Source organism: Thalia democratica, chromosome 8 (genome assembly GCF_965202585.1).
Source record: "Thalia democratica chromosome 8, ktThaDemo2.hap1.1, whole genome shotgun sequence".
NCBI classification, from domain to species: domain Eukaryota; kingdom Metazoa; phylum Chordata; class Thaliacea; order Salpida; family Salpidae; genus Thalia; species Thalia democratica.
The window spans coordinates 17,110,672-17,132,325 of NC_139172.1; the positions used below are offsets into that span (position 1 = coordinate 17,110,672).

General features: G+C 29.1%; 1 protein-coding gene across 1 annotated transcript in view; it reads right to left on the reverse strand.

The window, feature by feature from the left end:
* The window catches only part of LOC145842025 (dynein axonemal heavy chain 5-like), a 29,708-nt gene extending 9,077 nt beyond the window's left edge, over positions 1–20,631 (reverse strand). The window contains exons 1-48 of the mRNA XM_082949372.1: positions 20,504–20,631; positions 20,183–20,304; positions 19,718–19,833; positions 19,350–19,543; positions 18,962–19,216; positions 18,204–18,405; positions 17,650–17,885; positions 17,012–17,230; positions 16,055–16,160; positions 15,555–15,750; positions 15,182–15,329; positions 14,849–14,995; positions 14,238–14,383; positions 13,736–13,889; positions 13,216–13,379; positions 12,851–13,007; positions 12,248–12,460; positions 11,790–12,014; positions 11,375–11,547; positions 11,008–11,186; positions 10,012–10,160; positions 9,709–9,845; positions 9,472–9,568; positions 8,987–9,173; positions 8,495–8,704; positions 7,996–8,206; positions 7,504–7,717; positions 6,796–6,907; positions 6,418–6,564; positions 6,226–6,342; positions 5,977–6,110; positions 5,702–5,812; positions 5,473–5,595; positions 5,276–5,368; positions 5,003–5,167; positions 4,659–4,796; positions 4,180–4,502; positions 3,829–3,968; positions 3,566–3,705; positions 3,294–3,428; positions 3,006–3,129; positions 2,656–2,813; positions 2,217–2,333; positions 1,850–2,032; positions 1,492–1,691; positions 912–1,113; positions 587–754; positions 193–312 (exon numbers count right to left, since the gene is read on the reverse strand). Coding sequence (XP_082805498.1) covers positions 193–312; positions 587–754; positions 912–1,113; positions 1,492–1,691; positions 1,850–2,032; positions 2,217–2,333; positions 2,656–2,813; positions 3,006–3,129; positions 3,294–3,428; positions 3,566–3,705; positions 3,829–3,968; positions 4,180–4,502; positions 4,659–4,796; positions 5,003–5,167; positions 5,276–5,368; positions 5,473–5,595; positions 5,702–5,812; positions 5,977–6,110; positions 6,226–6,342; positions 6,418–6,564; positions 6,796–6,907; positions 7,504–7,717; positions 7,996–8,206; positions 8,495–8,704; positions 8,987–9,173; positions 9,472–9,568; positions 9,709–9,845; positions 10,012–10,160; positions 11,008–11,186; positions 11,375–11,547; positions 11,790–12,014; positions 12,248–12,460; positions 12,851–13,007; positions 13,216–13,379; positions 13,736–13,889; positions 14,238–14,383; positions 14,849–14,995; positions 15,182–15,329; positions 15,555–15,750; positions 16,055–16,160; positions 17,012–17,230; positions 17,650–17,885; positions 18,204–18,405; positions 18,962–19,216; positions 19,350–19,543; positions 19,718–19,833; positions 20,183–20,304; positions 20,504–20,593 — 7,797 coding nt within the window. The 5' untranslated portion in view covers positions 20,594–20,631. The remainder of the gene's footprint in view (positions 1–192; positions 313–586; positions 755–911; positions 1,114–1,491; positions 1,692–1,849; positions 2,033–2,216; positions 2,334–2,655; positions 2,814–3,005; positions 3,130–3,293; positions 3,429–3,565; positions 3,706–3,828; positions 3,969–4,179; positions 4,503–4,658; positions 4,797–5,002; positions 5,168–5,275; positions 5,369–5,472; positions 5,596–5,701; positions 5,813–5,976; positions 6,111–6,225; positions 6,343–6,417; positions 6,565–6,795; positions 6,908–7,503; positions 7,718–7,995; positions 8,207–8,494; positions 8,705–8,986; positions 9,174–9,471; positions 9,569–9,708; positions 9,846–10,011; positions 10,161–11,007; positions 11,187–11,374; positions 11,548–11,789; positions 12,015–12,247; positions 12,461–12,850; positions 13,008–13,215; positions 13,380–13,735; positions 13,890–14,237; positions 14,384–14,848; positions 14,996–15,181; positions 15,330–15,554; positions 15,751–16,054; positions 16,161–17,011; positions 17,231–17,649; positions 17,886–18,203; positions 18,406–18,961; positions 19,217–19,349; positions 19,544–19,717; positions 19,834–20,182; positions 20,305–20,503) is intronic.
* Positions 20,632–21,654: the final 1,023 nt, after the last annotated feature.

Consider the following 21,654-nt stretch of genomic DNA (forward strand, 5'->3'; position numbering starts at 1 on the left):
ATCTGAGTCACAACCAAAGTTATTAAATTAAATCCTGTTATTAAAGTAGGTCGCAGAATATTTTCATCTAGCCTAATTAAAAGTAAAAACAAAAAAAAATTGTATATTTTATTTCTTGTTACTTTGCATTAAAAAACGACTATACAAAAAAATTGAATAAACAAAAAGTTTAGGAAGTCAACGAAAACAAACATGTTTTTCTCTCATAGCAGCATCGTATTTTGCCTGTACAATTGCAAGTTCTTTGTTTTTCTCTTCAAGTTCAAACTCTGCTTTTTTTAAATCACTCATTGCAACATCATATCTTGCTTCCTATTAAAAGTTGATACTTTAAATTTTGTTTTAATTTTAAAATAGTTAGTTTCATATGTTATTAAGTTCTCTAGAAAAGGCTTTAATCTGAGTCAGCGGCTTTTAAATATGTACTGATGTAGTTAGTATAACATTGTTGTGCTAAAAGTAAATAATTATTCTTTTTATGTATAACAATATTTTAACAACTTTTTGTAATAATTTTGATAGTTTAGAAAAGCCTTATATAACTAAACTAATTCAGTAAATATTTTTTTTTAGTGTTCTTGTTAACCTGCTTAGCAAGATTTGCTTTAAGAGGCAAAACTTCTTTGTTGATAGCATAGAAATTAGCCATGGCAATTGTCCACGAGCAAAGACCGGCTACATTTCCACAAACTCTTTTGGCTGTTTCAATATTGTAATCAGGTGCCTCAAAGTATGGTTGAAGCAAGTCTACCACCTGTATAATGTAAAAACAGTTAACTTCATAGCGTAGTTTTTATTTTGGGTAGTTTAAGTTCAATTTAGTTAGAGACAGAATGATTTCTATTCAGTAAACTAGCTAAATTTAATACTTAGCAAACTTTAAGTATGTATAGGGAAATAAAAAAAATTACAGAATCGTTTATAGTATCCATATTGAATTCTTGGAGCTTATTGAGAAAACCGGGCTCGTTCATCATCTTAGTGGAATCAGACCAAGAAGGTTTGATAAAACCGACTTTGTTCAGATCGGGAGTTACATTTGTAAGTTTTCTTTGAAATAAAATCAACACACAGTCCATAATCCTCTGAATTAAATGTGGCGGGGTTGGAAGTCTGTTTTTAAGGTGAAAAACTGGTATGAAATTGTTTGTTTTTTATTTAGTTTAGTATGAATAATAATGTCTAAAATGCTCAAAGTATATTTTAAAATTACTAAATTTAATACTTCTTGTTTTGTAGTTTTATAACAAAGTGTAAATTTATAAAAATAGCGTAAATAAAAATTAAGCTTTGCTTACGTATACAATCATAACTTTTTTAAAAGTCTAACAAGATTTTTTTAGAGTTTCTTAGCTTATCTGTTCGTCGTAACTAACTTTCTAACAGTGGCTAAAAAACCTTGATTTTTAAACAAATATTACATCTGAGGTAATGAAATTTATATTTTAGAAAAAATCTGTTATAAGATTAAAAAAATTCTTCAAAACTTACTTTCTAACAGTGGATATGTCACCAGGTGTGATTGTTTTGAGAGCGTTTTCTGCTTGTATGAGTGCAGGCTTCGCAGCTTCCAGTTTCGCTTCAGCTGACTGTTTGTCTATTGTGATTACGTCAACTATAGATTGCGCCTTATCCTTCACTTTCTGCACTTCTTGACGAACTTTCTCTGCTGCTTGGGCTTGCGTGGTCACCTTAAAATTATCAAAACTTGAAGTTCTTTTATCAAAAAGCAAAAAAAAATCAAGTTTAAACAAAAAAAAACTTGACAATTTTTACACTGACTTATGCTGCAAACTGTTGGTGTTGAAACTATACTATTTAAAATATACTTCATATTATTTTCAAATACCTCAGTAAGTATTTCCTCTGCTTTGACATTAGCAACTTCCAGTTCTTTTTCCTTATCCACCAGTTCAATGCTCAGTTGCTTCACTGACAAAGCTGCTTCATGCAACTTTTCCAAACCAAGCTTCATTCTATCAGCTTGCTCGTTAAGTTCGCTAAGTTTCAACGAGTATACTTCTTTGTATCCCTATAAATAGTATGTATTTAGAAAACTTTTATTCTTTTATTGATTATTATGTTGTTATTGGGTAGGGTTTCATTTTGGGGGTCAAACATTTTTAATTTAGTTATTAAAGTAGAAATGTTTTTAAACTTTTTACTCGAATAGAATATAGTACTAAAGTTTTATAAAAAAAAGTATTTCATAGTACCTGAATGAATGACAAGTATGATTTGGGAGTAACATGGGTGCTTCTTCTGTACCTCTGGAAATATTCAGTGCATCTAAGAGCTACACCGTCGTGGTACACTCCCATTGCTTTTTGAACCTATTTGTTAGCATAAAAAGTAAACTTTAAAATCTTAAACAAGATTTGGAATGCCAGCTATGTCATGATTTTTCATTTATAGCAAAAGTCCAAGTAGTAGCAACAAAGTTAACATAGTTTAAAAAAAATTAAGTTAGAAAGATAGTTAATTTATTTCGTAAAAGATTTTTCAAAGCATATTCTATCAAGCAAAAGTTTTACACAGCGTTTAATTAACAAAAGATGAAAAACTTTACAAAGTACGGTAATAGTTTTCAAGTATCAGTTACAATACTAATTTATAAAAAATTGATATTTTAAAATATCTCAATTGCTTACTAACTTCTTCTTTAACTTTGTTATCACACTTGATATCAAATGAACTGAGGAAATGACTTGATACCGCAATAAGAGCGTCTTTAGGCCACCTACTAAACCAACCCATGGTGCATCCTGAAATCAGAGCTGGAAATTTCAGAGATCTGTTTCTGAACTTCTCTCCTGAAAGTTTTGGTTAGTATAGAAGAAGTTCAAATCTTATTTCTATATTTTTTTGAACTTTGTTAAAAAAAGTTTAGGGATTTTAATTTCAAAAGTTTTTGGAGATCATAGAGAAATACTTTTCTAACTAGCTTATTATGACGTAATAACTTAATGACAAGGTTTTAAACTGTAACAAAAACTTTTTCTAACCTACAGGTGAAAAGCATAAGGCAACATGCAAGTTTTTTCTGACTCTTGTCATGAAGTAGTCATACAAGTTTTCGTTTGTTGGAGGAGTTCTTGGATGTTCTTTTTTCATTATTGGAATCAGTTCCTGTTCAAAAGGTAAAACTTAAAGCTTCTTTCAAGTAAGTTTTTCCGTTTAATTTTAACTTTGAATTACTTTTTTTCAACGTAAATATTAAGAGAGTAAAGTTTAAACTTATTTTAAAGCACAACCTCAATAACTAATTAATGAATTATTTAAAACGAATTAACCTGTAGCATCTCATCCATTTCGTCACGTGGAAATAAGTTAGGGACCTCACCAGAAGACAGAACGTTGTTTAGATACTCGAGAAAAGATTCTTCTTTAATTTCGTTGTCAGTAAATATGAAAGTCATGCCTTTGCCCTATTATTATAAATGTTTTTTTTTTAATATTCCGTAAGTTCCTTAAAGTTTTTTATTGGTGTTTTAAAACTTGATGCTTTAAAATCTATGAAGCTGTTTTATATTTTACATGCCTCTTAACTGAATTAAAAACAAACCAGCTGTCCAGCACTTTTGTACAAAACTTTAAGGTCATCCATTAAGTTTCCAGCGTTGTAAGAACGTGTTAGAGTAATTTGAAATGTTTGGTATCCGGCAATGAACGATGCTAGTTTTGTGAGACTTTGCTTTCCGGATCCTGTAAAAAATGTAAATGAGGAATACTCAGTTTATCATCTAAACAAAGTTATTGTTTTCGACAAACGCAATTTTTACATATGAAGTGTTTATTTATATTTATAAGCTTTTAATGAAAACTAACCACCAACACCAACAAGAAGGGCATGTCCTTTAGGAGTTCTGATTATTCTTGATATTTTGATTAGATGAACCATCGCATCGTTAAAAAATACCAGGTCCATTTTGCTGCCTCTAACTGTTTCATTCATTTGATCCATATACCTGTAAGTTTTTTACCTTTTGAATAATAAATAAAAAGTTTTACATACTTTTATTTATTTTTCATTCGAGATATTTTTTGTTGAAAAAATTAATACACGAACTTATTCAAAATATATCAGTATTCATAAATTTTGTTGTTAAAAAAAAATAAATTGTATTCGTATGAACAACAGTAAAATAAAGTTTATATACGAAAACACTTTAAACACACCCTTGCAGTTTTTCCTTCAAAAAATCGAACGACGGGATCGGATCGTAAACTTTCGGCGGTGAAAAGTCAAAATCGTCGGGCTCATCACCTGTGGGCTCAGGAGGTTCTCTTAGAAAGTCAACAAAGTACGACTCTTCACGAACGACATCAGCAGCGTCTTCACCGAGCACTTCGGATACCAGCGTGCACAAGTTGTTGGTGAACCAATCCTCGTCGCGATGATTGGTGAACCTGTCGGAGATGACGCGAGTGCATTCGTGCTTCCACAGCTTCAGCAACGCTGTCTCGTCGACCACTACTTCGCTTATGGAGTTGATCATACCCTATGTGTTGACAAATAAAAATAAATCAAAAGCAAATTTGACAAAAAACTTAATTACTTACAACTTGACTGAATAAAACTTGGTATAGTTTGTCATACAAAAATATACAAATTAAAAAACAAAATTTTTTTTTGTAATTATTACAGTTTTTTTAACCTGCCAGATTCTACTGAGATCTCTTAAATTGAAGACATAATGGAAGTTGGCCGGAGTAGGTAGCATTTTAACTTTAGTTGATTGCCATAATCTTCTAGTGAGAGGAACTAGCTTTTTCAACAGATCAGTTACCGGAGCCTGTGAGTAAGTGCGGTTTCTGACTATTATTGATTGATTCAAAAAAAAAGTTATTTAGTTTTTCTTGTTCCATATGTTTTAAAATAATAAATGAAACTTAATATTTTAAGTTTATAAACTTCACTGAAGTAGTTATTATCAAATAAAGAGAGAAAAAATAGATATGAAATATTTTTAAATGATTAACACTGCAATAATTTAATAACCTTGAAATTTCTTTCAGCACAGAAATGTCCGAGACCAATAACTCCAAAAATTTTGTCGATGGAGGAGTTGCTTGGTAATGTGCAGTTGAATATGCAAAATTGCCGCTTGAGGCGCTGTGGAATATCGTTTCTACCTCCTCCGGGATGAATCATTGCTCCAACAAACTTCAAAGTGATTGTGTTAGCTTATAAATAGGCTTTTTTTCAAGAACAAACATTTATCAGTGGCTTTTGTAAGTTAAGTTGTATAATAAACTAAGCACTTAATTATACCTGCATGTCAACAACGTTTGTGAAGTCTCCAGGTTTGTCTAAGTTGTAAAAGCCTCCATTTTCCATTGCTTGTCTCACAATCTCATTTGTTATCTATTTTATAAAAGTTTATTTTAATTAGTACTTGTTTTTACTTTAGATAACTAAATTAACTAATTTTTAACTTATTCCAAGCACAATTATTATTAACCACCAACCTGATCTTTCCATTCATTGATAATTGGCATGTTTATATCATCAATAAAAACTGTCATCTTTTTACCTGCAGGCGGACCATAAGTACTACCCATTCGTTTTTCAACGTAACTTTCAATCGTTCTCTAAAAAATAAAAAGTTAGAAGGTTTATACTAATAAATGTTAGTAAACTAAAAGTATATAGCTAAAAAAATCAACTTCATTATTTTGTTTATAGCTGTAATCAAACCTGGAACATCATAGGAGTAGTTGCGCTTGAAAAGTTGATTGTCTTAAACAAGTGTTCTTCAGAGTTGTAAGCAGACAAGAACCCTTTTATAATAACTGTTTTGGCGGTACCCTAGACAAATTAATTATATTTGATTTTCTTCTAACAACAACCGTTAAAGTTTCCATACTATAGTTATTTCATAGTTAGTTGCATAAAACCTTGCTAGAGAAACCACTTAAAAATTGTTATACAGAAATCTATGGTCAAGTTAGAACTTAATAAAACAAACGAACTTGTTCTCCAATAAGCAAAACACCTTTTCCTTGCTTGGCACAACTTTTGATCAAAAAGTCAGTCCTGACATTGTCGACGTTAGGTACCAAAATTGAGCTGTATTCAGGGGTTCTATCGTGTGGATAAGTGTACTCTATTTAAAAAATAAAATTATTTGTTTCAAAAAAAATAATTTCAATATTTAGTTGTATAAAACTAAAGCCTGACAAATTTCAAGTACTGTTTTTATTTATTTTAAAAATTGGTACCAGATGTTTTAGTCTTCCAATGAACCCATTCTCCGGATTGTTCAACAGTGTAATCGAATATTGTGTCTTCGGAGTCTTCTGGAATGACAGGAAGGTCTAAATCTAAGCCTTTTGTTTCTGTAAAAAATAACTTATGTAAAAAAAAGTTTTTGTATAAAAAGACTTGAAACTTGCTTAAAACTTTAAATAAACCTTCAAAAAATTGTTGTAATTTTTCTCTGTCTTCCAATTCCAATAAAGCTCCAATACTCCACATAATAACGAACACGAATATTTTCTCAACAAACTTTCTCGGAGCCCCTAATTTGTCTTGAACTTCGATAAGTCCGTCCATTAAAACTAAAAACACGTAGTGGTTATTTTTTAAACGTTTATTAGATCAAGTATCAAATAAGTTTCATTAATTACTGTTTGAACATTTTGTTTGAGCCATACATTTAACCTTACTAAATTTTTTTTACACTTATTCTTTTAATCATAAGATTTTACCGTAACCTTATTAGTGCTGAGCATGAAAGTTAAAATAACTATTACAGACTTTTTTCTTATAACAAATCAACTAAAATCTACCGATGCATTGTCGGATTATAAAAGCTTCGAGTACTTCCATTTTAAATACAAGATTTTGCACTGCATATCTATATATTGTTGGGAAACACCTATCAAAGATTTCTGCTATGACCTGTAAGTTTTAAGATTATTTTGCTAAGTCGAAAAATATCAAATACATTGCAATATGAGTTTTATAACAGAGTAAAATCAAGAAAGATAAAATTAAATCATATTGTTACTTTAAAGCAATAAATCCTGTAAAACTGTTTAATTACTTATTTAAATAATCTAATAAATAAACTTTTATAACAGATGAACTATAAAATTCTTTAAAAATATTCCTTCATAATAAATACTTATAATTAGTACATCAATATAGTTTTTTTGTCCTAACTAAAAAGTATTGCTCAATTTACTATAATGAGAAGAGCTTATTTGAATAATATATTAGTGGAAAAAAACTCCGACCTAAACCAGGTAGTAATTAAAATAACCAATTTTCACTAATATTATTGTTTAATTAGTACATCAATAACAAATATTATTCGTTGTAATAAATAGTAGAGCATTGAAATTTTATTGAAACTAGCGAATACAACTCTTAGTTAAAATTTACTATGTTTAGACATTTTTGATAAATCAAAAAATCCCCAGTTACATATATTCAGAAAAAATTTCGTGTTTCAGTACATAGAAAAATATGTCACAAATTTTCTAACAGCAAACCTTAGCTTCTGAGTCAGGTCTCGTTTTTAGCCACGCGTGCAATATGGGATGCCAATCTAATACAGAAGAGGACATGAACACCATTCCGTTCCTAGATACAGTTGCTGGGGAGGCGTTGTCAATGTTGTGGGGTTCAAAAACTACCTTACAGTTAGGTGCCATGGGAATTCTGTCTCCGTTTGCAAGGGTCAACGTCTTATTGTCATCTAGTACACTATAAAAATTTACTTTATTACTTCAATAAATATTTTTTTGAGTAGAGAGTAGTAAATTATTTTATTTGTGCTTACAAATTTGTGAAGAACTTACTTCAAAAATCAATTGCTTATAGTTATGATTTATTGTATGAATTGCTGAAAATATTCATAAGACTCTGTATTATTAATAATAGTATCAAAGTTAAAATAAGTAGCAAATATTATAAAAATATGCTGATAAGAATGACTAACAAAAATATTTTCAAGAAGACATTTTTAAACATTCAAAACAAACCTGTTCAAGTTTTCGATCCATATAGTGTCAACTGGTCCATCTAGAACCAACCAAACGTGTTCACCCTTCTTCACTCTCAAAGTCCTTCTCCACAATGTTGAGAAAATACCGTCGGTCCAGTCATTAGTGGCAACATCGAGTTTTCCGAACATCTGAGACGCGGTGATGGCTTTTGGATTCATCCGCATCTCACGGTGAGGTTGACCGCAATCTGTTAAAATTCACTTATGTAATACATAAAGACGCTATGAAAATTAAATATTTGGTGTCAAGTCATGAAAACTGAATATTTTATTTTGACTTTAAAAGCTTCTGAACAAAAAGGTGTTGAAATAAAAAGTTAATGAAAAATTTTTGCTCTGGTAAATATACCTAATAACATCTTTTTTTTTTTGTTTTCCTAAGACATATGCTTTCACAAAGTAAAAACAATAAAAAATAGCATCATGTACCAAGATAAAAGCAAACATGAGATTAAAAAACTTAGAAGCAAAAGTACCAGTCATAGCTTTCATTAGAGTGTGAATGCAAGATGTCTTTCCTCCACCGCTCGGTCCCAGAGCCATCATACCGTGCCTGACTCGCTGCGTTTCGAACAACTGGATGACTTTCAGCACCCACGGAGGGTGGTGGACCAAACCTGCCTCCTCTGTGCGACGCTTGATAGCAAGTTCCAACTCTGGGTAACCACCTTTGTCGAGACTGATACCTTTTGATTTCAAAAATTTTGAGTTGAGGACATTTGTTGTAAAGAAACTGGACTAAAAAAGTTGATAAACGCTGTATTTGAATTTTTAGTCTAGTACTAAAAAACTTTTAAAAGTTTTAAAACTAGAACATTTAAAGTAGTAAAATTATTAATAAAATAAAATTAAAACAGACTTAAAAATAGAACGACGAAATGAAATTTTATTTGATTAGATTGTTTAAAAGTAACTTTTTTTTTTAAAACATACTTTTTTTTCAATTATATAAAAGGCACTAAATTTACCGGGGAATAGATCACTGATAAGTGAAAGAAATAGCGGTTCGTCTTCATCTATAAGCTTCGACAAGTTCATGTCCCTTAAAACTCTCATCACTATCATATTTTCTGTGTCGTTAGGATTTGACCTCTTTGCTGCTCCTAGTGTTCGCAATACGGACAATATGTTTCGTAATCCAAAATCGTAGTGAACCTTAAGAGTTTTGGAAATGTAAAAGTTTGTTGTTTGTGACTGTAAACTTTGTAATGAAAATATTTAAAAAAAATAAAACTGTTATAACCAAGTTGAAAAATTGTCTTCTATTTTTATTTTATTAAAAAAAAACATGTTAGTTGTGTATTATTGATAATCATATTTTAGAATTAGTAGCAGCTGATTTTTACTACAAAATAGAACAATATTTATGTTATTGTTCAGTTTTACTTAATTTTAGTAATTTGTGTTCAAACAAAAAATAATTAAATTACCATAAAAAAAACTTAGTTCGTACTTGTTTAGTAAGCTGCTCTTCACACAATTTGTACAAAATATAAAACTTTTTAGCAAGTGGAACATTATTTCTAAATCCGACTGCAGCTAGCTTAACTCTGTAAAACTTTATTGCTTATAACTAGTTTTATGTAAGTTTTTGAATTCAAAAGTTAGTCAAAGCATAACTAAAAACATAGGTCAAGTTAATTTGTATACATTAAATTGAGTATTAAATTTTTTTCAAAGAGAAGCTTACCTAATAATAATTTGACGGTCAGGAACCATCATAGCAACGTTTCTAAAATGAATTTTTAAATTTTCGGGAAGTTCTTGACGTCCTGCATAACCAGGATTCATTGTCAAAAAGATACCAAACTCTGGGTTCATTGAAACCTGGTTTTTTATAAATTGTTATTACAACTCTAGTTGTTGACATATTTTAATTCTAAAGAGTAAAAACTCTCATAAATGTTATTTAAACGAACATAAAGCAATACTTTAACTAGATTTATGTAGAACACTTAGGTGATTAAAGCAAATAAAAAGACAACGCGCTCACCTCATCACCATCGGTGAAAATAAATTTACTTTTTCTTTCCTTCTTGCACTGCAGCACAACAGCAATTTGTTGAGCAGCAACTGACAAAACGGGAAGTTCAATTCTGTTGAACTCGTCAAAACATCCCCAAGATCCTGACTGAGCCAATCCTACACAAGTATTCGGTGGTATTATAAAATAAAACTAACACATTTAACTTATTTATAGGTTTTTGCTACTTTATTTGAGCTAAAATATTTTCAAATAACGAGGGAATGCAGACATCTAAAACACGTTTGTATACAAACAAACTACATACTAGTAGAAATATTCGTTTTACTATCAACTGTCGATACTTTATATTTGGTAACATTAATAAATATATCACTTATATACTAATATAATTTTTTTTTAATTTAAAGTTCATTACTAAAAATATTATTATATCTATTGAAGGAAGACAAGGAAGACGAGATATAGTACACTATAGATACATATACACATTATTAATTATTTCAAACATTTGTAAGTTTTAAATCAGGCTAGTTAAGTTTAATTAAAACGTTTTGAGTTTTAGATACTTTTTGTTAACAGTGTACTAAAAAAATTATTATTAAAAACTAAAGTAAAAAAAATAGATAAAGAGGTTTAAACACATAAAGACACTGTCCTATCACTTACATTATAATGTTATATCAAGCAAAATAGTAAAGAACAAAACAAACAAAAAATATTTCGAAGTACAAAATATTTGTATTTGTTTCTAATATTTTTTTTACTAAGAGGCTCTGAAAAGCCTTCAAATGATAGCTTATCAAAAAGTCTTAATTTATGCATTAAAAAAAATTAAAACATGTAATTAAGTTTTTAGATCACACTTACCTTTCCTACTAAGTTTAATATGTTTAGATCTTTTTGGTGATTTCTATATAAAAAAGTCAAATGCAAAAAAAGTTTAAAGTACTCAAAAACTAAAAAAAATATCTATTAAAAATATGATTAAGAAACAAGCAGAACCTTTGAAAATTCTTCCAAGACCCCTAAAGTCCATCTGATCGGAGCAGTTGAAGACGACCACGTATTTACCAAGGGCTTTCCCCATATCTTTTGTCGTTTCAGTCTTTCCTGTTCCCGCGGGACCAGCCGGAGCCCCACCCATACTCATATAAAGCGCTTGTGCCAAAGTGATATAACATCTATAATTTTTTTAAAAGTTTTCTAGTTTTCTAAACGCTATGATTAAAATCTTTCTTTACAAAGAGCAATATCTGCATTTTTAAAAGACATTAAAGACAATATCTTGATAGTGCAAATTCAGTGTTAGTTTTTCAATGAGCTTTTGAGTTACGAAAGTAGTTAAGGATTTATAAAAATGACAAAGTACCTGTCAGTGAGTGGAGTTATGACTAATCTGTCGGTGCATCCGAGAAACTCATTTTGATACGCAAAAGTTACATCCGTTATTTTGCACTCTGTTTTGTCAGAATCTTCATCAAAGTAAAACCTACATTGCTTCTGCCATTCAAAGTCTGTTGGATGCTTGATGTTCTTTTTAACCTGTAGAAGATAAATTATTTTTTCACAACTTAATTGTACACATTTAAAAAGCCAAAAAAAGAAAATGTTTCAGATTAATTAAACTTATTTATTAAGTTTACAACTTACAAACAACATCATTAATATACCAATTTGTATTAAAACTATTCAAAAAAATGTTATATAGCGAATACTTATACTATTGGCTTTAGTTATAATTAGTAAGCAAAAACAGTTAAAAAACTAAATTGTTTTTTACTTACTAAATCTTCAAAGATGTCCCTCTGGTGCACGTGTATTGTGATAAGTGTTTCAAATTTGGTCCTCTCAACTTTAGACAAGTCCTTAGTTGTTTGGTCAATGAGTGTATCCAGCAAGTTTTGAAAGCTTGTGTTTGTGGCGTGCATAACTTTCCTGTCGTACTTCGCTTGATTTAAAGCTTCTGTAGAGGCACGAGTCCAGACAAACTGAATTCCTAATATTCCAACCTGTATAAGTATGGTTTTTAAATTTCGTAATAAAAGCTTTTTTTTTTTTGAACTGTCTATTTTATATTAAGTTCGTTTTAATTTTCTAAGACTACGTACAAAAGTTCTAAGAAACTTTTTCAAACGCTACAATAATTTTTCTTTACAGTAACTTTGGACCTTAATACTTATTTAAAGTAAAATTTCAAAATTTCAACCTTAAAATTAAAAGTAAATATTTCATATTTGCTTACCTGAGCAGGAAAGGTGTTGAGAAAATCAAGAATAGTAAATGATGGGTCTTGTATGGCCATGTAGGCAGTTTTAATAATTCCATGTAGCGACAGTCTTGATTTGTCTAACAATTGTTGCAGCCAGATTTCAACATTGCCTTCTGCCAGCACAGGTGTTACTAAGTCAATTGTTTCTTCTTCTTTTGAAGCAATTGATAATATTTTGTCGTAGTGCTGCAAGAATTAACAACTTAATAAGTTATTATTTTTATGGTATACTAACAGTTTCCACCCGCTATCATTTCCTATCCGCACAATTCCCACACGCGCACAATTCCAACCCATTTGTTTTTTCTTCTTTATTATTTTATTTTTTTTTAATATCACTGTTACCCTTAATTCTTACCTTTGGTCGGTAAGCTTACCCTTAATCGGGTGGGAAATGATCGCGGTTTGGAACTGTGCGCTTCCCTGTTTTCATGAAACTTTAAAAAAACGGTATCAATTTTAAAATAAGTAGTTCAATATTATGTTTAATAAAAAAAGAAAACTTCTGAATAAAAAGATTGAGCTAGTACAACTTTTGAAAATCAACTCTGCATCAAAAATACCATTAAAACAAACTTTCTCATGGAAGCGCACAGACTTGATATTATCAAAGACATTGAGTAAATGAGATTGTATTGTGTGTGAATCGCTTGCTTGACCAAGAATTTCCAAAAGAGCAGGGTCGGATACGAAGAAAAATCGTGGGAAAAGAAGACGTTTTTTCTCCAGATACCTATATTTATTTTTGTGTTTAAATTACCTGTAGACGTTTTGAACTGTTTTTGGGGGTCAGTAGTAAAAAACAAACAAAACCATACACTAACATTTCTATGTACAGGTTTCATAGAAGTCTTTTTAAATGTTACTTATTTATATTTTAGAAACTTTTTTTCGGCTTCATTAAAGCATCTTTAATTTTTTCGTAAACCTGAAAAACCAACCCAGTGAGTGATTTTTGGCACAGTTCAAGCTGTTCAAGAAGATGAGGTAAGAGTTGCTGCATTGTTTCATCTCCTACACAGCAGTTAATCACTTTTGGGTTTTCATGAGCCCTTGTCATTATCTTCACCCATGATTTGTCTATGTTAGAAAATCTTTTTGCTTCCTAGAAAATATTTTTGAACTAGTTGTTACAAATTTGTTTGTTTTTATTTAAGTTTATTTACATGTGTGATTTATCGATAAGTATTATTTGAAAAACAGTTGACATGTATAATTAGTTTTTTAAGCCATTTAAGTATAAACTATTTATTATCATCTTATAAAAGTCTACACTAAGCTAAAAAAAGCATTGAATTGTTATTTAATGTTATTGAGAAAAAACAGAACAAAAAAAAAAAAACTTAGTTGAAATCATTGATAAGTTGATTATAAAGCAATGTAAAATATAAATAAAGTCTTTCATCGATATTAATTTAAGTCAAATTCCTTAGCTTATGAAAAACTCTCATAGTTTCTCACTTTAGGAAGTTGCTTTGCTATATCTCCACCGACGAAAACAGCTTCAAGGTAAACCCATAGATTTTGCACAGTCATCCAGTTCTCAATAATTTCTGTAGTATTTGTTAAGTTTTGTACCCATTTTTGAATTCGTGGCCGGAATGGGGTGTTGTATCTGAGTGAAATAAACATTAGAACATATTTTTAAATTTAAATATGCTGCTTTAATTGCTTAATTTCAGCTCAAAAAACTACTTTTTCAAAACTTAGTTACATAGATTTATTATAAAAAATTTAAATGTTTCATTAACATAAACTACAAACTTACAAAATATAGTTATTTGTTATTAACTAATTCAGATTATTAAAATAAGGTCAATGTAAGCTTTATGTGTAAAAAGTCTAAAAGTTGATACAATTCTGATTAAAATTTATTTTAAGTTAAAAAATTTACACTTAAAAAAATTTACAAATAAATAAAGATAACATATAAAACTTTATCTTATTCTTAAATAATTCAGACCTGTTGCTCATAAGAGAACTGAGTATCATTAAGCTGTCTTCACTAGCTGTAACAATTTCTCCCGTGTGATCCCCTCTTAAGAGCAACTCACCTCTGGTCTTGAAATTACCGAACACAAATTCATGACCATCCCATTCGGATATTACCTGTCATTAGTTTTTATTACATTCTAGCGGTTCAAAACGAAAACGCGCTTTTTGACTTTTTATAAAAACTAAAAAAACAACATTTTAGATATTTAAGTATATCTTAATAAAAAATTTTCTTTCAATTAATTGTAACTCAGCTATTAAATATTTATTATAAGTTGAATAACTGTAGATATAACATAAAAACTTTGTTATATTATGAAACTCTAATCTGTAACAAACCTTAAATAGATTTAATTATAAAGACTGAAATGTACAAAAAACTAGAAAATATTAATAATAATTGTAACTATTGATGTTGCTTGGAATATTTTATTTTTTATTTCAGACTACATAAACGATTATAATGCAAAATTTTTACATAAACAATAAATATAAATGTACAGAACTTTTTTTAAATAAAAGTTAAATTTCGCTTAATTGTGCAGTTTTCTTTAGTAAATTATCTCAAACACAACTAACAAGTTTCAATTTAGCTTCAATATCTCTTTCTTTAACTGCCGCAATGCATATGTCTTCGATATCTTCTTTTTTCTGCAGCAAGGGAGCATCCATAATACCTCGAAGTTGAAACGATTCATTTTCCACATCAAACTCGTGACCAGTAACCTACAGTTTTGTTTTTGCTGTCACATACAAGAATTGATTAACTTTTTTTTTTTTTTTTGCCGAAAAGTAATTGTTAAAATAGTGTCGATTTAAATCAAACTTATAGTCTTTATTTTTTAATCTAATAATAAAACATTATAAAAAATTTCTAATATCTAAGTCAAGCTCTATAGTTTCAAAAACTACATTAGATATCCTTTTCCAATGACGATCCTTCATAGCCTTGTTAGACATCAGTTCAAGAAGTGGGCAAGTTTCACTAAAGTCTTCAATTTTTTTTTTCAAGTCCAAAAATGCTTGCCACTCTCGTAGAGCTCTTGGTAATTTTCTACATCTACAGGTATATTTTAATGACTATATGTAAAATATTGCAATATTGCATTGAATATTGGTAAATTTCTACTTTAAAGGTAAATTTGAAAAATAAGCATTTAATTTTAGATCTTTATTAGTTATTTAGGCTATTACTATTTTTGACATTGTGTATGAAGTAACTATTTTAAGTTTACTAAAAATGAAAAATAATTTATTTTCTTAAAAAAGCTAATTTTGTTCGTGCCTGCTTTGAAATTCGCTAAGTTCGTCATTGATTTTTTCTATCTTAATTTCTGTCCACAATATGTCGTAGTAACCGTTAACAGTATCGATAACATTGTTATACAAGCTGTACAGCTTGTGCAATAGACCTATTTGTTTTTTGATTTCATGCAGCCTTGGGTAAGGAGTTACCGGAAGTCCAAACAATTCCTCACCACCTTGATTTTGAAAAATTTAAAAATGAAACTTATTTGCGTACGATTAATTTCGAGTTTACAAACTAAAGTTTTAATTTATAAGAAAGACTTAAGTTTAAATTTCTACTACAGGCTTTGTAAAACTTTTCTTGATTTGTCAATAATTTGGTGACTAACAATTAAATACTATCATAGACTACAAAAACAATAAGAAAGCTGAGGTATATTAGTAAACAAATCAGGTATTTTAAAGTAATGTTTTTGTACAAACAGTATAGAAGCTTTATTAAACCATTTTTGTATAAAATTTTGATATTGAACATACCAGAATAAGTAATAAACTTTCTCCAAATAGATTCAAATTTGTTTTGGAAAATGATAAGTCGGTCGCTTGCTTCCTGAGGAGGAACGCCTGCAACCATTGGTCCTTCCTTAAAATTTTAATTAGTTCAGCACTCTAATTTTCGTTTGAAATAAGTTTGTGATAGAAATTTACCTAAACTTTATAGCAAACATACTTGTAGCTATTTTTAGGTTTTTTTTTGCATATTTATTTCTTTTTTTTTAACTAGTTGTGTTTATTATAGCAACTGAAAGTACAGTGCTTATTCACTTATCCGTACACGTTGGGCAAGATTTTTCTGTAAACATGTGCGGATAACCAAAAATCCGGATAAGTACAAAAAATCAACTTTTTCATTTAATTATATAACTGCTGCATATAATGCATAATAAAAGTGTTATAATAAAAACAAATAAATTCAATAAAAGATTATAAAAAATTAATTCATTTTTTCTAAGTAGAAAAACATCAGACTTACTAAACCTCTGCAACGATACACGTTTTTTGAGGGTCAAGCAAGTAAAGTTTAAGCCCTAATTATTAATTTGGAAAAAAGATTAGTTTTTGTTTAAGAGAAATATAAATTTGAAAAAATTATTAATTAAATTGAAAAATTATAAACTGAATTACTTTACATGCTTACAGATTAATGATAACTAAGCTAGTTTTGAACAAAGATAGAATGTAATCTTTAGTAGCATTATTACGTCATAATAATGAACAAAATTGTAGAATTTATAAAATCACTTTAAAATTTTCTTACAGCATAAGAGCTTAAATATTTGTATTATAAAAAAATGGTAGACTTCAATACTGAAACTTTTTTTGAATACTCTTTTTACTGAAACTGTCCGGATAAGTGAGCTTCCGGATAAGTGAAGTCCGGAGAAGTGAATAAGCACTGTATTTAACAAAACTTTAAACAAACTGTATTTAAACCTGTTCGTAATCAACAAAAAAGTCTCTACAGTCCGTTTGAAACTGGATTATGTTGCTCGTAAGATCTCCTCGGAAGTTTGGTTGGATTTCTACTAACAATTGTTGCTGTGCTGTAGCCTGAACCAACACCTTTTCCCAAGCGTACCTCAGAGTGTCAACTTTTTCTACCTCTTCTTTAGGGACCGGAAGGTTGAACTTGTTGTGAATGCTGTAGCTCGTCTAAAATTTTTCATGTAAGGAACTATTTTTACAATTTATTATGCTAAGTAAGATAGCTAGTATGTTTGAATTCTATATTTGTTATTTAATTTCAACTACTTTTGCTATTTTACCAATTAAAAAAATTAAATTCCATGAAAAAAACTGCAGTATATTTTTTAAGCTTGTTTAAAAATCTAAAGAGATTAAAGGTTAATAAATTGCTTACAATATTATTTAAAAAAATTAAAAGTTAATGAAAAGTTAATGAAAAATTAAATTTTATAAGTGTGGAGATCTAAACTTTTTAGATAACTTTTCAAACACATTTAGTTTATTAGCTTTGTAGTAATAATCAAGCTACGTGTACTCAAAATAAAATGTTTTTTCAATACTAACAATTAATATTTGCGAGTTCATATAGTTCAAAAAAAACATACTTCAATAGGAGTGATGGACATATCTACATCTATTTGTTTTTCTCTAATCTCCTTCAAAGCTCCCATAACGATCCTGATATCATCAAGATCTTTAACTTCTCTGCTCATTCTTTTCGAAACGTCGTCAACCAAGGTGAAAATTTCTTCCATTTTACGTTTGTACTTGCTATTGCAAAGTCTACTGTAAAAAGCCATCCACATTCGACACTCGGCCACTAACGCTACTTTCAAGTTCTCTGTTTATGTTTGTGTATTTAATAAAGTATATATTGTTTATTACTTAAGATATTTTTTAATATTTTGTTTTCATTATAGTAGTTAGTTAAACTTAAAGTACTTTACTAAAGTATTAATTTGAATATAAAAAATAATGAAAGGTTTTTGGTTATATTTGTTCTCTAAACTAATAAAACTAATTAAGACTTTACACAATTACACTATTAGCAGTAGATTTTATTTTATTGTATTAGTGTATTATTTATGCATATTCTTAAATATAATTTCAATAAAAACTTTTCAAAATTGTTTGTGTGTAAATAGTTTGTATAACTAACCAGTATAAACAGCAACCGAACCCACGACCATGCACTCAGGCTCCTCGTTTATCAGATCTATCAGATCTTTGTAGTTGAGTATTTTCTGTTCAAACTCGTCTACAGATGGAGATCTCTTTTCAATGTCTTCCTCTACTACTTCTCTATCCATTTTCCAAACATGCTGGTACTTTGCATATGATTTCAGAAGCCCGGAGATCTCCTGAATGTTACAATGCTTTTACATATTTTTATTGATAGTTTACGTTATAGAACAGTGCTTCTCCAATTGTGAGCTTTTGTACATGTGCACAAAACTATTGCTTTTCACACTAACGTACGCACAGTAGTGTGAATAAATTTAAATTTACTATGCTCAGAAATCTAAACTATTGTCAAAAATGTGTTAAGAATAAGTTTAGTATATATTAATTTTTTTTCAAGAGTTATTTTGATGTAGTTTTCAAACTTTTTATTATATTATTAACTTAAACTCTTAAAACCATAGCAGTATTCAGTTTACTAGTTAAAAGTTATGTAACAAACTTTCTAACAAGCGCATAATTTTTTGTATAATAAGTTTCTGTGCACACATCCTGAATATTTTAGAACTACTTATATAGAAAGCCATAAATAGTTTAAACATTACAAAAATGTATTGAGATATTATATTAACAAAACTTTAAAATTATCTGCGTAACAATTGTCTAAGAAAAAATACAGAAGTTTGACTTATAAAAATAAATATTAAATACAAGTTTGAGTACAACAAAACAAACTTCTCTCGTTGAGTTGATTATACTTCCAAGCTGCAAGTACATCTTATTAACATCGCTATTATCTCTTATCGCTTTGTAATAATTTTTCTTCATAGTCTGCACGTCCAAAGTCAAATGGGCTGATTTATCTGTTGTTGACACGACGGAGCCCTCTACCATAGACATTCTACTTTTATTTCGCACTACTTTTGGTTTCTTAGGATGAGAATCTTCACTCGATAGCAATTCCTTATCTTCACCGTCTGGTAGCTTACTCTGAAGAAATTCATTCTTTACGTGTTTTGTAAAACTTCTTAAACAGTTTTTTAATATGTTTAAAGTAAATGTGTTACTTTAAAATAAGTTTATAGTATGAGTTACTTGGACAAATATTCTAAATTGTATTTACTTTATTCCAATCCTTGTTCCACTGTGAAACACCCAACATCACTTGCAGAACAAAGTCAGCGACCTGAGTGATGCTTTGTTGTATTTCTTCTAACTTTGGTGAAATTCCGATGCTAGGAATAAGCAAGATTGCGTTTGTTCTTAAGACTGGGATGGCTTTTTCTGAAGGCTTGCTCTCATCAGTAAAACTGTTCACTGTTATTCGAAGTCGGTAAATGTTTTAGATAAGTATGTATACATACTTTTGACTTATGTATAAATATATGTATATACTTTTGACTTTCTGAGTTTGAAATTAAGTGTATGGAAGTAACTTAAAACTTCATATTAAACTATTTTATTATTTTGAAATTATTTTGTAAAACTAACCTTTATACTTTTGAAGAGTAGGGCTAAGAATTTTTCTTCTTAAGCTTTCTAGAGTTGACTTGACAACTTTTACCAGGGCGTCCATATTTCGATAGCTAAAATGACCTAACAGTTCCCTGTAAATTTTCATTTTTTATCATTTTATATTGGCATATTTCTATAAAAACACACTATGTTATTTAGACTGAAAATGAATTTGTTCTTCTACTTAAACCATTTATGTAAAGAATAAAACTAAACTTTGAATAGACAAAATCCAGTTTTAAGAAAATTTTGAAACAACAATTTGAAAGTTTAAGTTAGTAAATCACTACGAGTTTTTGATCGTTAGGCCTAAACTAGTAAAACGACAGCCGTTTTAGAAATGTAGGGATTTGTTTTATTTGTTTATTAAGTTTTGTTATGTTGTTATTTTCTTTTATAAAGTTTAAAGTTTTGAATATAAAACCAACAAATGTCACTCACGTCACTGCTTCTTGCATTGCCTGTCTGTTATCTCTTTTTCTTCTTCTTCTTTTCTTGGCAGTATTCATCCTGCTATTCTGAGTTCCGCTCATAGAGATCTCTGTCGTTGTTTCGTCATCTGACTGAAAGGAAAAAAGGTTTAGTTAATTACTTCTTGCTGGTAGAAAACATCTATTTATTAAAATTAATCTCTTAAATTAGATGTGTGGAGAAAAATATGTGATTTTTAAAATATACTATTCTTTTATTCGCTTTAAATATTTTAATACATATTATAACATAGTTATGAGTCATATAAAAAACCATGTATTAGTCACTTACTAAGCTGCTTGTAAAAGAATATCCTTCAAGCAGCATGTTTATCAGTTCGTAGGTTGCGCTTTCCACAAGCATTGACTTGGATTGCAGCATCTCTGCTCCTTTTTTGCACAATTCCTTAAAGTTAAAAAAAAACTTATAATTAATATACAGTTTTAAACTTTACTTTTAAAAACTAATACTGTTCACCTTAGGTCTCAAACTAGCTTACTGGTTTCAAAATGTTTATTAAAGAAGTTTATAGCAGTTATTACGAAACGGTTTTGCTCTTAAATTTTAAATAAATAGCATAATTTAATTAAGATATTGTTAAACTAAACGTAACTGTCATTAATTTTACTAGTAGAGTGAAAAAGTCAAAGTCAGTTAACCACCTGGGCGTTTTTAGTAAACTTATCAACAGTCAAAGGCTCGTCATCGGGCAAACTAATCAACTCAACTTTTGACATTTCATTGAATACGAAATTTATTCGGTACTTTATCAAGTTGTTCACTCGCTCTAATAAAAGCTCGAGATCCTCTGTTAAATAGTTTTTATGTTGTCACAAATTTATAATTCTAAATGCTTTTTCATCGAAAGCTTAATATATACTTTTTTAATATAACTTAACTGAAACATTAAATCTAAGACTAAATCTAAATTGGGAAACAAATATTTTTGACAATTAAAAATAACGAATCTTTACTAATGCTACTTTTTATTTTTCGGAAAGCATGATTTTACCAAATAAGAGTAGTATTAAAAACAAACCTAAAGCTTTATGACATCTCTCAACGTAACTGATTACATTTATGCTTGTCCAATTTAAAGTCGTCAATCCGACATCAAAAACATCTTCCACTTTGCTTACATGGTGACCGCACAAAAATGTCAAAGCTGATGGGACCATTGATCGTACTCTCTCATTTTCCGCGAGTAGGTTCTGTAAAAACACCACTTCAAAATAAATAATAATACATTAAAACTTCAAATATCAGATCAGAGAGTTTAAAAAAAATGCAAAAATATTTATAAACAACAAATTTCTTTTATTCTTATTTTTTGTTATTTTGTATAGTATAGTAACTACAAAAAGTAGTTTTTTAAACATACACTTCACATTGCTATTTAACTCAATTTAAACTACAGTTGAACGAGTTGATTGACTCTTTTA